This window comes from Phoenix dactylifera, chromosome 6 (assembly GCF_051530095.1).
Source record: "Phoenix dactylifera cultivar Ajwa chromosome 6, Ajwa_hap1_PhDact_Kaust_v1.1, whole genome shotgun sequence".
In the NCBI taxonomy this organism is placed as follows: Eukaryota; Viridiplantae; Streptophyta; class Magnoliopsida; order Arecales; family Arecaceae; genus Phoenix; species Phoenix dactylifera.
This window is the reverse complement of record NC_143195.1, coordinates 29,750,462-29,765,563: the sequence shown is the minus strand read 5'-3', so window position 1 is coordinate 29,765,563 and position 15,102 is coordinate 29,750,462. Positions and strand designations below refer to the sequence as shown.

The following is a 15,102-nucleotide window of genomic DNA, read 5'->3' as shown; positions in this document are numbered from 1 at the left end:
AGATTTGGCAACAAAGTAGCACAAATATTAGAGAAACATGCAAGTAATGTTGGAAACTCCACAATCCAGATTAATAAGCCTTCAAAGTTATTGCAAATATTTTGTTCATATTAATCAGTAAGTTATTTTCTTTTTCATTAGAAAATTTATTTCACATATACATTAACAAATGATTATAGGGCAACAAAGATCCTGATTTACAACTTCTTTCTCTTTCTGAAAAGTAGCGTCATGTTTTAATCAGCAAAAGAAGTAAAATTTGAGTTCCAACTTTTAATTCATTCGCTTCCTTTGTATAACCAGCAAATCTGGGTGGGAAACTACCTTTCTTGGGAGCTATGAGCTATGACTTTCCCTTATATTGGCATAGATGGCACAACAAAAACTGCGGATTTTACATCAAATGCAAGTAAAACTTGCATGCGAGCTACGAACAGCAGGACTCAGTAGTACGTGCAAGCAATTTTTTGAAAGAACGTATATATAAATAATTTTTACAAGAGCAACAACAACAACAAAAGCTTTTTTGTAATCTATATCTAATGTTTTGGTAATATTGTATTTAAACACCTACATTATTGATATTTATTGACCGATTCAAATATAATCCACCTCTATTGCAACAAATCCTCTATATTAATGTTTTGTCCTTTCAATTAATTATGCTTCTTAGTTAAGCTAATCAAATTTTTTTTAAAAAAAATCACATTTCATAGAAAATTATCTTTCTACCTTAGTTAGCCTCAGGTAGAATCCACGAATTCAAGCTCTTCTCTTTCCATAAAGTCACCATCTCTAGGGTTCCTCCCTAGCCAGCCTTGCTCCTTTTACCTTCTTCCATCACTGTCGCCCCTCCTCCCCCACCCGCATCAACTTGTCGGTGCCTCTCCGGCTCTCGTCCTCTCCGGCCGCTTCTCCCTCAGGCACCGCCGTCGCCCCACCTCCACCGACCACTCCCTTGCAGTTGCCGATTACCTCGGCCCTCGTCGGATACCTACTGCCACTACTCCCTGGTGCTACCAGGCTCCATCAGTTGTAGCCTCCCACCACCAACACCATGTCACTTTCTCGCCATTGAATAATGAAGAACTCGCTGGTTTGGACTCGAGGCTATAGAGGGGGAGTGGATCAAGCGAACCCTCATCGCACTAGCCGCAACTGTCGGCGGCGTTCCAACCGTGGCCCAATTGCCTCTCCTTCGCGTCGAAGATTGTCGATTCATGATCCAAACCCCTCTTCGATCTGGATCTCGAAGCAAGTTTGTTAATTAGAAAAGCGAAAAAAAGAAAGAATTATATTTCATAATCTTCTTCACCTATCTTGATCTCGGCTGCTTCACTAGTGGCGTCGGATTCTAATAGGGATTCGACTAGACCAAAATGATTGTAATATAGCTAATTTTTATTTAAACCATATTTATAAATATCGGTAATGTAATTTTTTATGTAATATGAATAGTGCGTAATTTACGAAAAATCTTCAGTAACTAAATGAAATATGTATGTACATACATTCATGACTGCTTGTAAAATTGCTTCCATGATTTAATAAAAACATTTCGAAGGTGAACATCAAGCATCCGAAGCTGACTTGAGCCTGGACCTCGTTGAGACTCTCTCTCATTGCCATTTGCATGTTGCTCCATCCTTACTCATCTAACCTGTTAAAAATGTTTCTAATTGTACTTATTCGATCTCTCTAATTTTATTTTTGATTATTTACTGAACTTTCAGCTCGCTATCTACCTTTCTGTTTTCGGAGAATTAAGCTTTGGAGTTGGCGGATAGTGCTCGGGGTAAGCTTGGAACAAAGCCATAGTTAGACTATGAACTCAATCTCGTTGCTCGTTCCTATTGTTGCAAACCTTCTTCCGTAAACATCATTTTATAGAACCTATTAAATAGAATTGTTTCAATATTTAGCTTGCAGTTATTTTGAGATTGATATATGGCCAATTTAAATTACTATATATATATATATATATTATATATTTATTTATTTTTCCTGTTGGTACGTGTTAGAATTGGTTCATGGTTTTTGGTCTGACAGGTTTCGCTACCTTGCGCCTGTGCGGCGGGTTAGCACTTAGCACGTCCCTTGGCTCGGGCCGCCGGGCGTAGCGTACCCGGAAACCAGAAAGCGAGAAGCCGGTTTCCGCGCATGCCGCTTCTCTGAAATCGAGCGCCTGGCCCGCAGGAAGGGAGAAAAAAATTAAAAATCCGAGACTCGGAAGGAGGAAGAGGGAGAGAGAGAGAGAGAGAGAGAGAGGCGAGAGATCTAATTCCTCCCCTCGCACCCTGATGGCCTCCCAACTCCCTCCCTCCCTCCTCCCCGAGATCGGCCCCGACGGGATCGCCAGAGAAAACCCCGTCATCGCCTTCACCGAGAAGGTCTCTCACTCTCCTCGCCGTCTCCTCTCTTTCTTCTTTAATCTAAATTTCGCACCCCCCCCTTCCTTCTGACCGATTTTCTTCGCTTCACCAGGTCATTGAGGAAGAGCAGCTCCAGCTGAAGAGGTACGCCTCGAATGCCCATCTTTCCTCTTCTCCCTCTCTTCTCTTTCATATCAGATCTGCCTCATTATTTCCTTCAATTTTTCCATACAAGTTGTTACCCAAATGAGGGGCGTGAATTGGGCGCCGGTTTCTTTCCAATCCTTCGTTTCTTGTACTACCCTTGTAGTAGTGTTGTATGCTGGAAACTGCGAGGTGCATATCTGTGTATCTGGATTCAGGCTATCTTCTTCTGGCGTGTAATAATTCTACTGTTTCTCTTCCGCTTGGTTTTACAAGTTAAAGTGCCTTCCCGCCGACTTTGCGAGAATGCTTGTTAATTACTTGAACCAACGTACAAGTTGTACTGGGTAGTTTCATCTTTTGTTGGAGAAGGGTGCAGGTCTTGCGGCAGATTCTCATTTCTACATCAAGTAATAGAGAGTTTTCTAATTTTGTTTATGTGGCAGATGCCAAATTTATGAAATAGGTTGTTCGTTACATTGCAATTTTAATTCTTATATCCATCTTCACAGGGGTTAATTTTAACTCTGCGCAAAAAGGAGAAAGAAAAGATAGGGAAAAAGCATATAGAAACACTAGCATTTTGTATAAATTTGCTATCGTGACTTGAAGCTACGTGATCGATAGAAGTCTAGAAAATCAGTTTTGATGTTGAATCTTTTGGCACAGGCAATGCCTTATTGTCATAGAACAACCAATTTCTGAAAAGGCAGAGACATGGTTTAAGGATCTAAATTCTCAATGGAGCAAGAATAAGACTTAATGCATGCAATGATTACCTCTTAAATTAAGAAATTTTAAATAAATAATAAAAGAGTCATATAATACGCAAATGGCATGTCCATTTTGTTTGAACTTGATTATTACAACAAATATTGTCAGAATTTGAAGTTGCAGACTTCAAATTTACAAAACTTTCTTGCAGATATTGTAGAAAAATGCCTTCTTTTATTCAATATTTGCATTCTAATGTTTGACAAAGATTATGAGAGAACTTGTCTGAACTTTTCAATTATTTTCACACTTAAAAACTTCATTCAACTTCAAAAACAAAAAAGGTCATCATTTACCTACTATTGATGCGTGAAATATTCAAAGTCTAATTTGCATGCATTAAGAGGAGTAGTTAACTTCAAGGTTTGCACCTCATACAAGCCTTTTTTAATTGGTATGCTTCAATTACAGAGCCTAACCCATGAGCCTGAACGCGTCACTAAGAGCCTTTAACGTTTGAGGTGAAGCAAGTTATAGTTGAAACTTTTAAGAAAAGGGAAGAATCATTGCTATGATAACAAGATTGAGAACACAAATAGCTGCTAAGACTTTGAGGTAGAGCATCATTATGGCGATTCAGTGTTTATGAAATTGAATCTTACTGAGGGTTTGTTGGAATGTAGATGATGTACTTGATAGATAAATGTTCAACATCTTGTTAAGATGCATAAAACATTGTGGATTAAAATCATTATGATTAACTCATTCATTGACTTCCAATGTCTCCTGCGAAGATAACCAAGCATTCTTATAAAATTCATGACACAATATTAACAACATTGTGACCTGACAATGAAAGTAGATTTGCCAAGTCACCAATATAAACTATCTCTATAGTTTGGTTGAACATCTTTGGAAAACTTAAAATAATTTGAGATTTTCTCTTCATTCGTTTTATAAACATGCAACTCAACATTCATGTTCTCCATCTTGTTTGTATGATTGAGAACCCCCCCCCCCCCCCTCCCTCTTTCTGTCCATGTTGTCACATAATTTTGCACCATGCAAGTAGGCATTGATTGAGTAGCCAAATCATACATCTTTGCTCAAAGTGAAAGATTTAAAGAAAAAATAGTTCTTTCATATTTTAGTCAATTCACTATGTAGGTGGGAGACAGGTAGCCAGGGGTCTTCCTAGCACTTGAACATTGGATGGGCACCCAGAGTTCAAAGTAGCTATGAAGAAAACAAAAACAAAAATTCTGTCAGAGGAAAGGTTATTCGTGCAATGACAAATCTTCCAATGGTGTGGTCTATCCTGACCAAATATTCTAAAAGACTGTAGGTGGGAGACAGGTAGCCAGGGGTCTTCCCAGCACCGGAACATTGGATGGGCACCCAGAGTTCGAAGTCGTCCACAAATATATAAAAAAGCAAAAACAAAAAATTTCTGTCAGAGGAAAGATGATTCCTGCAATGACAGATCTTCCAGTGGTATGGTCTATCCTGACCAAATACAAATACCTTGAAGATACTGAATTATGAACATAAGGTTTCTTGGACTTTTCTTCATCTCATGCCTAATTAGAGGTTTGGTGAGGCAGTCAATTGTATAAGGGTGCAAAGAAGTCTCAGTTGGACCTAATTCAGGATCATCGTGGATGTAAACAATAAAGAAGATGCTTGATGCTTGATGTCTATGGCAAACAACTCATTTAGCATGGAGATGTCATTTTTCAGAATTACGTGAGTTCTTAATGGTATTATCAACTGAATGTATGGTTTTATGCATCCTTATTATTCCTTGAGAATTTAGTGCAAACTACAGTTATATCTTTTCTCTTAGGATTCAAATTGATAGGAGTGGCTGACCTCTCTATAATGTAGGAAGAGAGAACTGGCTGTCCAGATAAGTTTTTTGAAAAACAAAATGCAAAGTTGTTCCTTTTCTTAAAAAATTAACTATTATAATTTACTTTCACATTTTTGAAATATTTTTATTCTTTTTTGTCTTTCTTCCTTCTATTATCTGTTCTTTTTCCTTCTCTCTCATCTATCTTTATGGAAGCTCTGCAGCAACAAATTGTCTAACCTCAAAGAATCTCCATCTAACCTCTAGATCACATCCAAACCCTGCCCTTTGAAATCCTTGCTGTAGAATGTTGAGTTCACTGCTTTTCTTCATCTTTTTTTTGTTAGTTACTGTCAGATGTTTTGATGGATATGAATAAATCTCAGCCTCCTAAAGCACCTGGACACTCGCTTTCTGTCTTTCTCCTCCATAAGTTCCCTTAATCCTAGCCTGCTGTTGATACTGGTCTGTAACCTACCTAGACACTCGCTTTCTGCCATTGACGCCCCTAACTAAATTTGGTCTCACATGTTAGGTTTAACTGAAGCTCCAAAAACTTTCCCAGTTGTGAATTGGGTGTTGATCAAAGGCAAAATTTTTGGTTCCAATTTCAGAGTAGCTAGTATAAAATATTTCAAGATGTTAGGCTTCATTCTTTATAAAGTTTGTAGTGAACTCTAGATTTGGTTTTCTCAAATGGGTAAGTTTAGGCTGTGGGATAAGTCTGAGGTTTGATGGCAATTTGAAGTTGATGGCAATTTAGTCTGAGTTTGTAGTGAACTCTACATTCACTATTGAATGTAGTGAACTCTACATTCATAATTTCTTACTAAAGTTAAGAAAGAATGAAGGTCCGATTACCTAATTGTTCTTGAAATCATGTGTTTTTTCAACTGTGCCCAATGTTGAAAAGGCGAAGTCAAAAGAAAAAACATTTGGACTTTTGTTGAGGCCAGACTTCATCAATATTCCATTTTTCCAAGTCAATTTAAGAAATTGAAAGGAATATAAAAGAAATAAATGACATAAATGTTGAAATTTGATTTAGTTATTTTACCAAACACTTGTATTGACAGAAAATTGCATAGCCAGGAGCAGATTTTTCAGGATTCCCCTTGCACAGTCCATCTCATAACAGAGAGATGCCAATAACAGAGAGATTTAAGAAATAAAGTCAAAAAAAAGTAATGCTTTAAATGGTCTATAAATGTCAATGTTTCTTTACTTAGTTTGAAACACTTGCGAACATAGGATATTTTTATGTGCATATACCATTACACAGTCCATCTCATAACAGAGAGATGCCAATAATGTTCCTTCTGTTCACCTCTTTCATGTTCTCATCTATTTTACGTACATGTTACTTTGATTCATATGTACAGTAAAAGAGGGAAATGTTTTTTTCCTTTATAATCAATTTCATTTTCTACATAAATCTGTCCCCGATAAGCTGACACAATATATGTACTAATGTTTGATTGGGGCTTGACACTATGAAAATCCCTTATCTGATAAGATTGCTTTAATAAACTTGTAACAAAGATTTATGAATGGCACAGATATATTCAAGAAAATTATTCCAAGATTCGTGATGTTGAACGCGAATTGGAGAATCTTACATTGGAGTTGAAACTTACAGCTGGTCCAAAGAAAGCAGGTAGGCACACCATATAGTTTATCTTCATCTATAGAAAGTTAACTCATTGTTGTAACATGCATCTTCCTTCTCTTATTTTGGGGTATGTGAAGCACTCGAGCACTTGCGAAAGAAGATTGAAATACAAACTGAAAGAATACATGTGGCTAAGCTCAAGGAAGACCAAGCAAAGAAGGTTTTGTTATGCTACATTAGAATTTCATGTACCTTTCTGTTTTTTTTTTCTTGTTATACTTCTATTTTTCTTGTTTATTTACAAGTGTTTGATTCACCTTCATGTGATTTATGTGTTATTGTTAAATGTCTTTCACCAGTCAACTTCCAATTTGCTGTGTATATTTGTATACACCACCATACTTTAGCCTGAAGCACTATATGTATGAAAGTATTTGAGTATTGATTAAGAGAGTGCCTTATGGGAGAAAGCTAAGATCATCATTTTGTTATTGGATCATTTTTGAAATCCAAGAGACCACTCGAAAACCAAAAAACTGCGACAGCTAAGTGGTATTTACTCAATATTGCTCTTTTGGTAAGCGTTATAAGAGTGAGATAAAGTAAGTTGAGATAAAACATGGAAAACTCGGTTCCTTGTCGACAACACCTTTATTTCATCTTCTCTACGTATCTTGGGCCAATCACTAGTTCATTCAAACTTCCTCATGCATCAACAAATCAATTGTTGTTTGTGATATCTTACAAAGGGATGCTTGGAGGTTGATTATTTCACTCTCATTGGATCCATAGTCATTTATTCTTACATAACAATAAAAATATATGTCTCATATGAAAGTACACAATTTTGTAAAGTACATGTTTTATAAAGAAAATGGCAAACTTAAGGATTAAAGTACTGCTTTCTGTGCCCATTTTGGTCATAGGTTGGTTTTGTTAGTCTAACAAAACATGTTGTGCCATCCCATAGTTTTGTTAGTCACATGCTTGGCCATGTGCCAGGGTTTATAACAATATAATTTATATTGTCATGGACTAGAATTGAGTTCATGCCAGTCCATATCAGTCAATTGTGTTGTGTGCATGCACTAGGACAAATAGAAATAGGTCAGCATAGATTGATACTACCTACCCTTAAATGGTGTCCTTATCTTGTTTGCATAGTATGTTTATATGGCATGGACCTGCACGACATGCTACTCTATCTGTGTTTGAGAAAAAATGTCTGGATTGACAATGTGCCATAAATGATGACTGCTAGCTAATTAGGAATAGATTTCACTATTTTCTTATAGAATGTAGGGGATTATTGATAGATTTTGATGAGCATCTGGCCATAATGCTAGTAGGCCATAAATGTTCAAATGAAAACTATCCATATGACATACAGCAAAATGTTGTGTTTTCATAAACTACTTTGAAAGTGCTTGAGGTCTGCCTGTAACTAGGATAAACTTTTGTTTTTTGGGCCGTCAGGTTACTAGTTCATACGACAGTCACATTCCTTATTTGCTGATCTCACCCCAAAACTGTGTAACCCAAATACTTATGTCTAGATCATAGAAGTCTCAGATATGTACCGAAGTTGGATTTGTAGCAGACACTTGGATACTTACAAAATTATTTTAGTTGCAACTTCTAAAATGTAGCATAGAGTTGGATTCCTCCAGTAATAAGTTCAACCCACTATGATAATATTAAAGTGAGCTTTTATTTCTTTTTATGGATTGATAAAGAAAGTAGATATTAAAATAACTTAATAAAATATCATTTTTTCTAAAATCCTTAAGCTAATTAGGAAGTTTGGATGAGAATCATGCATATTGGAGGTCCTAAAAAATATTATCTTTTAATGTTTTCTTTACATATTTTTAGTTAAAATTATTTGTTCTACACATTCCCTGTATCTCCTTTTTTCAATCTTTGCCAGGTCAGACACTTAGACACGTCTGAATCTGATTCTTATGTCCATATGCATTAAACACTACTCCAACTTAAACTTCTTGACTTTCTTTGATGCAAGATTACAATAGTCTCAACTCTCAATCTTCTTTCTTTTGATGGTTAACAACTGGTAAGAGTCAGACCATTTTGTGATCAGAGATCATAACCTAGTAATAACCTACTTAAGTAAAAAACTATTTAGGTGAGTTACTTACATAATGCGTTAAATATGCAAGTTTTAACAATAATATAGACAAAACAAAAAAAAAATCAAAATAAGTCATGCTGGCTCCATAGTTGACATTCTGGTAAGGTGGCCCAAAATGGGCATTGCAAGCAATAGTCAGCCCCCACTTCTTCAACCCTCATTGGGCCAAGCAGCTGTTGGGAAAAGACCCAAGATAAAAGGAAAAAACCATCATACAGATGGCCTACTATGGATTCCTATTGGTCACAAGTACCTAATCTAGCCAGAGCTTCAGTTTATCTGCTGTTAAATTAAAAAAACCCAGCGTCCCCATTTGTGAAGCTCCACTTGGTTAGTCTCCAAATTTTATTCTCCAATTATCCCTCCATATGCTATTTCTTTTGAGCTTTCTTCCCCTGTTGTACTCTAGTTGCGCGCATGTCACGTTTACCAAATTATAGCAATCTGAAATGAACATTCGACAATGAGCCACAGGTCGGAGCATAATTAAGGCTAAGCAAACAACTACTTGCATATGAAGGTCAACTTGGACCCTGTGCAGGATTACGGAGGACTTGCTAAGCCTAGGATGCCACATTTTAGCACATTGCCTATATTTATGTGAATCTCACAAAGCATCATTGTTGAGCTCAATTTGTGGGAACTTATGGGTATGATAGCATTATGAATGATATTGTTGGGTTCTCCTGAAGCTTGATATTCATCTTTTGGGTGTTGCCTTCATCCTCTGCTGCCTTTTTAAGTTCTTTAAAGGATAGATCTTCTTGCTTTTTTTGCCCATCATGCTAGATACATGGAACATTACTTTCAAGTTTTGGTAACTCAATTACCAAGGAGATTGTCTGAGAGAAGAACTTCATAGCTAAGATGGGCAGAAGGAAACTTTGTTAGTACCTCATTCTGACACTTGGATTTCATCTTGATATTAAGATGTTCAAATGAAATAGATTAGTTCAGTGTTATCAACATGCAAAATCCTTTTATTCATCTTTTCAAGGTTAGTTGCAATAGTTGGATTAAGTTCACCATATTGTTTCTGTACAATAATCCGCTTGTCAATCACATGACAATCTAAATCTTCTTTATTGAATAATCAAATCCCTAATGCAATGAACTTAGTACCAAAATTAAGCCAGGATAAGCCTGAATCTGATTCCAAATAACTGATGAACTTTTAGACTTTCTGGGATTTGAGCACACTGAATTTTTATTACAACCAAGCTATGGAGTAGTTGATCTCACGCCTGTAGCAATCTATATTTTTTTAAAGGGGAATTTCAGATCAAGGAAATTTAAAGAACAGTAAAGTTATTCAACAGGTTGAAAAGGTGCGAAATTAGCGAATCTCATTCTCATCACAAATAAAGTGGAAAGCATATAAATCATTAACGGTAAACTGACCATTGTTTTCTTTGAGAAGAAAGAAAGGCACAAAATCTTTATACATCTCTGCTCCTTTCCCAACCCCCTTTTAGGACATTACGCTACTCCTAAGGGCGCACTTAATGTGAGATTTTTCTGTAACTAAAGAAAGCATAAAGTTTCAAAACAGTTGAACTTCTAATTGATCTGGAGTCCGGTACAGAATAATATCATGTCAATGACTTTAGAGCACTCCAAAATACCCCAGAAGTCCCTTGACTCGTCCTTGAAATACAGTGACACCTAAAACAACATTTTGTCAAAACTGGATTCAGAAACATGTCTAAAATATTGCCATCGTTCCTAACCTTCCTGGTAGAATAATATTAATACCACCGAAGTACTTTAGAAGATAAAAGGGCAGTAAATTCTCAGAGTGGACTCCTATCTAGACTTCATTATGTAGTCCTCAATTAAAAGGATTCCAATGTGGGAAAAAGAGTCTGCGCATTCTACTGAAGTGGTCAAATATTTCTTTCTGTAATTTTCAGCCACCATCAATTAGATAAGTTTGTAGGTCTCATACATACACGCCTTTCTAGCTAGCTGGCAACTTGGTTCCCCATGGAAATATTTATAAATCAGATTAAATTTATTCTGAAATTCAAAAAAAAGAAAAAGAATTATGATGATCTAATCTTGCACTCCTGGATATACCCATGTCCACCTCTTTGTTTATTTTTCACGTATGATTTACCTTATGTTCCACCTTTTGTATGTTTGGTTGCTAAGTTTGTTTTTCTGATGATCCATCATTTCTTTCTGCAAGCCCCAACACTTTGTATATTCGCTATAAATTGTTAAGTTTATATGCTGAGTTATGAAATAAAATTGGATTATGTGGGAGAGATATACCCCTGATATTTTATCGCATTTCGTTCCAACCATTATAACCACATTCAATTACTTTTGGGAAGATGAGAGTCTATGGATGTCTTTGGATGATGTTTTTTGCATCTTTTCAACATTCTTTTGCTTCATTGTTGCCAACTTTTGGATAATCTAGGGGATACACTAATTTTGGCATCTTAGGTGTGGGAAGTTGCAGCTCAAGCTGTTAGGGATGAGGAGGAGACCAAGAAGAAGCTCTGCGATGATCTAAATCAGTTGGTATATTTGTTTTCTTTGCTTTTTTTAAAAAAATCTCCTTCTTACCAAGATATTCGGAATCGGTACCGTTAGGCGTACCGGTGGCTTACCGGACCGGTTCATCGTTCTCGGTACCGTTTCGGTACCGGCCTGTACCAAGAGCCGGAGCCGGAGAAGACGAGGTGAAAGAGAGCGAGCGGGGGAGGGAGGAAGAAGGAGAGGAATCCGCCGCCAGCGGAGGGCCGCGGGGGGCCGGCGGAGGCCGCGGATCTCCTACTTCACTTAAAAAATCCCAAATTTTTTTCCACTGTGCCCCCGCGGCCTCTGCCGGCCTCCCGAGGCCCTCCGATGGCAGTGGAGGTCTCTCCTTCTCCCTCTCTCCTCCGCTCACTCTCTCCTTCTCTTCTTCTTCCCCGGCTCCGGCTGGGTTCTGTCGGTTACGGGCTATGTACCGTTTTCCACGGCTGAACCATACCGGTCAGGGTCCGGACTGGTACGATACGTGCTGAACCGGCCGGCATATCATGCTCCTTACTCAATTTGATGCTGATTCATAATATTTTGCTTATTGCATATTAAATAGATCCAAGAAAGCACGGCCACTCAACTTACAAGACTGGAGGAGTTAAAAAGACGACTTACAGCTCTTAACCCTAGTAGGGGTTCCTCTGTTGTTCATGTAAGTACTCTTCAGTGTCTTCCACTATAACATCCTCTCTGTCCTATATAGACTTCATTACGGTAACCTATTTGGTTGATGTCCCTATATTTTTCTGTTTTTTTAACTCTATTTTTCTGTTTGTGTTATGTCACTGTATTTTATATGAAGTTCTTTGGCTATTCTTTATGGTTTAGAACTTGGAACAAAAGGTCTGTTCTTCTCAGATCATCTGTCAACAAATCAGCGAATCATTATTGCAGTTAGTGTTGCATAAAACTTCTGCTGCATTATATGTTGGATAATCATGACCGATCTGTCAACTGACACATGTATCTCAGTTCTTAAATAGTAAAAGGACTCTGGTATGAGTGTTAAGTGTGGATATGTGAATGTCTTCTGACCTCGGAAAATTTGTTTTTGCCGACTCATAAGTCATACCCTAGTGTCATCCTTTACCACTGGCAGAGCCAGGGGTGAGGGAAACCATTGCGGCCCATGAAATTCTAGGATTTGCCTGACTGGCATTTTGTTGCCCAAAAAATTCGGTTGAAACTGCCTACCGTTGCACTTCCTAAAAATATGGAATTTGTTAATTGTGGATAGTAATTATGGAATACACACCTGACTTGCCCTCCATATTTTCTCGCTAGTGCTATATTTTCTCACCATCAAGAGTATCTGGAGACACCCACTAACTGATGTTGTAGTAGAGAATCCCAAGCCCCTTCAGATTGAAAAGCCAATGCAGGTTCTAGTTTTTTTTTTTTTTGGTACAATCAATGCAGGCTCTTGCTCATGTCAAATCATCTTAAAAAAATATATATCTTCATTTCTATCTGAGATTTCCAGTGAAATGTCTCTATCAAACTGGTAAAGAACATCAGAAGATGACAAACCAGGTAAAGCATGGCTAGAATACACTACTTTTTCTTCTGCTTCTCTTTCTTTTTCTTTTCTTTTTTTGGTTTTTTAAACCACTTCAAGAATGTAGCATTGCTACTCTCTCTCTCTCTCTCTCTCTCTCTCTCTCTCTCTCTCTTAATATTGTTGCTATCAATATAGATGTGTCCATGCTGCTATTTTTATTTCCATACAACTTATGATACAAGCTTGATCATTCCTTTCAAGCTCTTGGTTAGAACTTTGACAATTATGAAATTTATAATAGAATATCATAGTTTGATTAGTTCAAATGACTAATTTATTTTAAAATAATTACAATAACTTTTTTGCCAATAATAATTTTAATATTCTGTTGAAAAATAAAGCAAAAGATTATAGATTACTATGATTGCCCCTCTGAATCAAATTTCCTGCTCCGCCATATACCCATGTTCAAGTGTCCGGTGAGTATTTTGAGTAAATTAAAGGGTCTGCTTAACATATCCCTTGAATCATATTGATATCTTTTGGGTTGATAAAGTAAAAGATTATAGATTACTATCATTGCCCCCACTGAATCAAATTCTGGCTCCGCCATATACCCATGTTCAAGTCTCGGGTCTGAATATTTTGAGTAAATCAAAGGGTCTGGGTAATATCCCTCAAATCATGTAATCATCTTTCAGGTTGATAGAGCTATTCTAAAGTTGGTGTTTAGTTATCATGTCCAAAAGCCCAATCAGCTACTGAAATAGCTTACAGATGAGCCTTTCTGGGCCAAGGAACTGCTAATAACTGTAAAGGCACTTGGTTTCTGCAATCATAAAAGAACATTCAAGCCTTTCCACTTGCCACATTCTGGAGTTTGCCCAGTATCTGTTTCGTCTATAATCCGGTAACTGTCTCACTGGTTGGATTTTCTGATTAGTAGGTGACTCTAACTGGCTGAATATTTATGTTAGTTTGGAAAAGGGATTGTATATCATTTTATGGCATCTACATTTGCTTTGCTTTTTATGAGACTTCGATTAAAACCATGAGTAATATTGTCTAGTTTACAAATAGCAAGGGTCCTGTTGTACATGATCAATTGCATTATGCACACAAGGTAGCATGACATTTCAAACTTTTACAATTTGTTTCCAGTAAATGAGTAATTTGCCTGTTATTGCATCTAGGCTACATCATCGCAGTGGACAGACGTATATGGTATTTGTGCATGCATGTATAGAATATTAGAAGTTGAGTTTTCTTTATTTTTATGTCATAATGTTGTATCTGTGCAACAGACTGACAGCAATGTCCCAGCTCCTCAACCTGCCCAGCTTCAGCCAGCAGAATCAGCTGGTAAAGTGCCTGAACATACACTTACAGGACCAAACAATGGTGGTCAGCCAGCCTCGGATGGGCACAACCAACGACCTGTTGAAGTGAAAGAAAAGAAAAGAACCCCAAATTTGGGAAGAGGGAGGGGCAACATGATCCTGCCCAAGGGAAGAGGTGCTTCAGGGCCTGGCTGGACCGGGGCTGGATTTGATGTTGATAAGGGTACATGATGGTGGGGTAATTTCATTTTTCCCCATTGCAGCATCACACGGGTAGCTAGAGGATGGAACTTTTTCTAGAGGCATCCTAATGGGAGGCTACAGGATGGGACATGAGCATTTCCAGAGACATTCTCTTTGTTATTTTCAGTCATTGGCATTATAAGATGTATGTTCATTTTTTTTTAATTCGCAGCTCATTTGCTGTTCCAGACTACGATGATTCCAAAATATGTTACTTGGCCTTCCTGATGGATCTTGGACTTCGCTGTAACATTATATTGTTCTTCAATTCTCGATGTATAGAAAGAGAAGGGAGGCAGGGTTTGCCATGCAATTTTTGGGTATATTCTAGAGTCCAGTTGCATGCAGGTAATTTTGCATGGAAATGTGGAATATAGCATTTTATAGATCTGATCATGAAGCCCAAGAGATCAAGCAATTCCATGGATATGCTTATTGCTTTTCCGGTTTTACCACGCCATTTGAAGAAGTCTTTCATCTCCTATCATACAGTAAAAGTGGATGTGCTTGTCAGCCATGGAGGACCATCACCATTTCCTTCCTTTCTTTTCTGTGATGGCTGTGATTTGTGAATATCCAATTTTCGACATGAATCTTGTAGTAATTTCAATAACTTGAGCAATCTGGAAAGAGA

General features: G+C 37.4%; 1 protein-coding gene across 2 annotated transcripts; it reads left to right on the top strand.

Annotated features, from left to right (window-relative positions):
• The first annotated feature begins 2,004 nt into the window (after positions 1 to 2,004).
• LOC103702798 (junctophilin-like protein) lies at positions 2,005 to 14,791 on the top strand. Of its 2 annotated transcripts, XM_089924006.1 has the most exons (7): positions 2,005 to 2,390; positions 2,485 to 2,516; positions 6,642 to 6,739; positions 6,832 to 6,914; positions 11,301 to 11,378; positions 11,941 to 12,036; positions 14,190 to 14,791. In XM_089924006.1, exons 1-7 carry the CDS (start codon positions 2,301 to 2,303, stop codon positions 14,454 to 14,456), a joined length of 744 nt encoding a protein of 247 aa, XP_089780132.1. In that variant the 5' UTR covers positions 2,005 to 2,300; the 3' UTR covers positions 14,457 to 14,791. The 2 variants fall into 2 exon arrangements, with proteins under 2 accessions (XP_089780132.1, XP_038974606.3); XM_039118678.3 differs by lacking the exons at positions 2,005 to 2,390; positions 2,485 to 2,516 and adding an exon at positions 4,398 to 4,976.
• Positions 14,792 to 15,102: the final 311 nt, after the last annotated feature.

Bases quoted from the DNA above. Each gene is read 5' to 3' on its own strand.
- LOC103702798 (XM_089924006.1), top strand. From the start codon at position 2,301: ATGGCCTCCCAACTCCCTCCCTCCCTCCTCCCCGAGATCGGCCCCGAC. The intron at 11,379-11,940 runs GTATATTTGTTT...CATATTAAATAG, and splicing joins GCGATGATCTAAATCAGTTG to ATCCAAGAAAGCACGGCCAC. The intron at 12,037-14,189 runs GTAAGTACTCTT...TCTGTGCAACAG, and splicing joins GGGGTTCCTCTGTTGTTCAT to ACTGACAGCAATGTCCCAGC.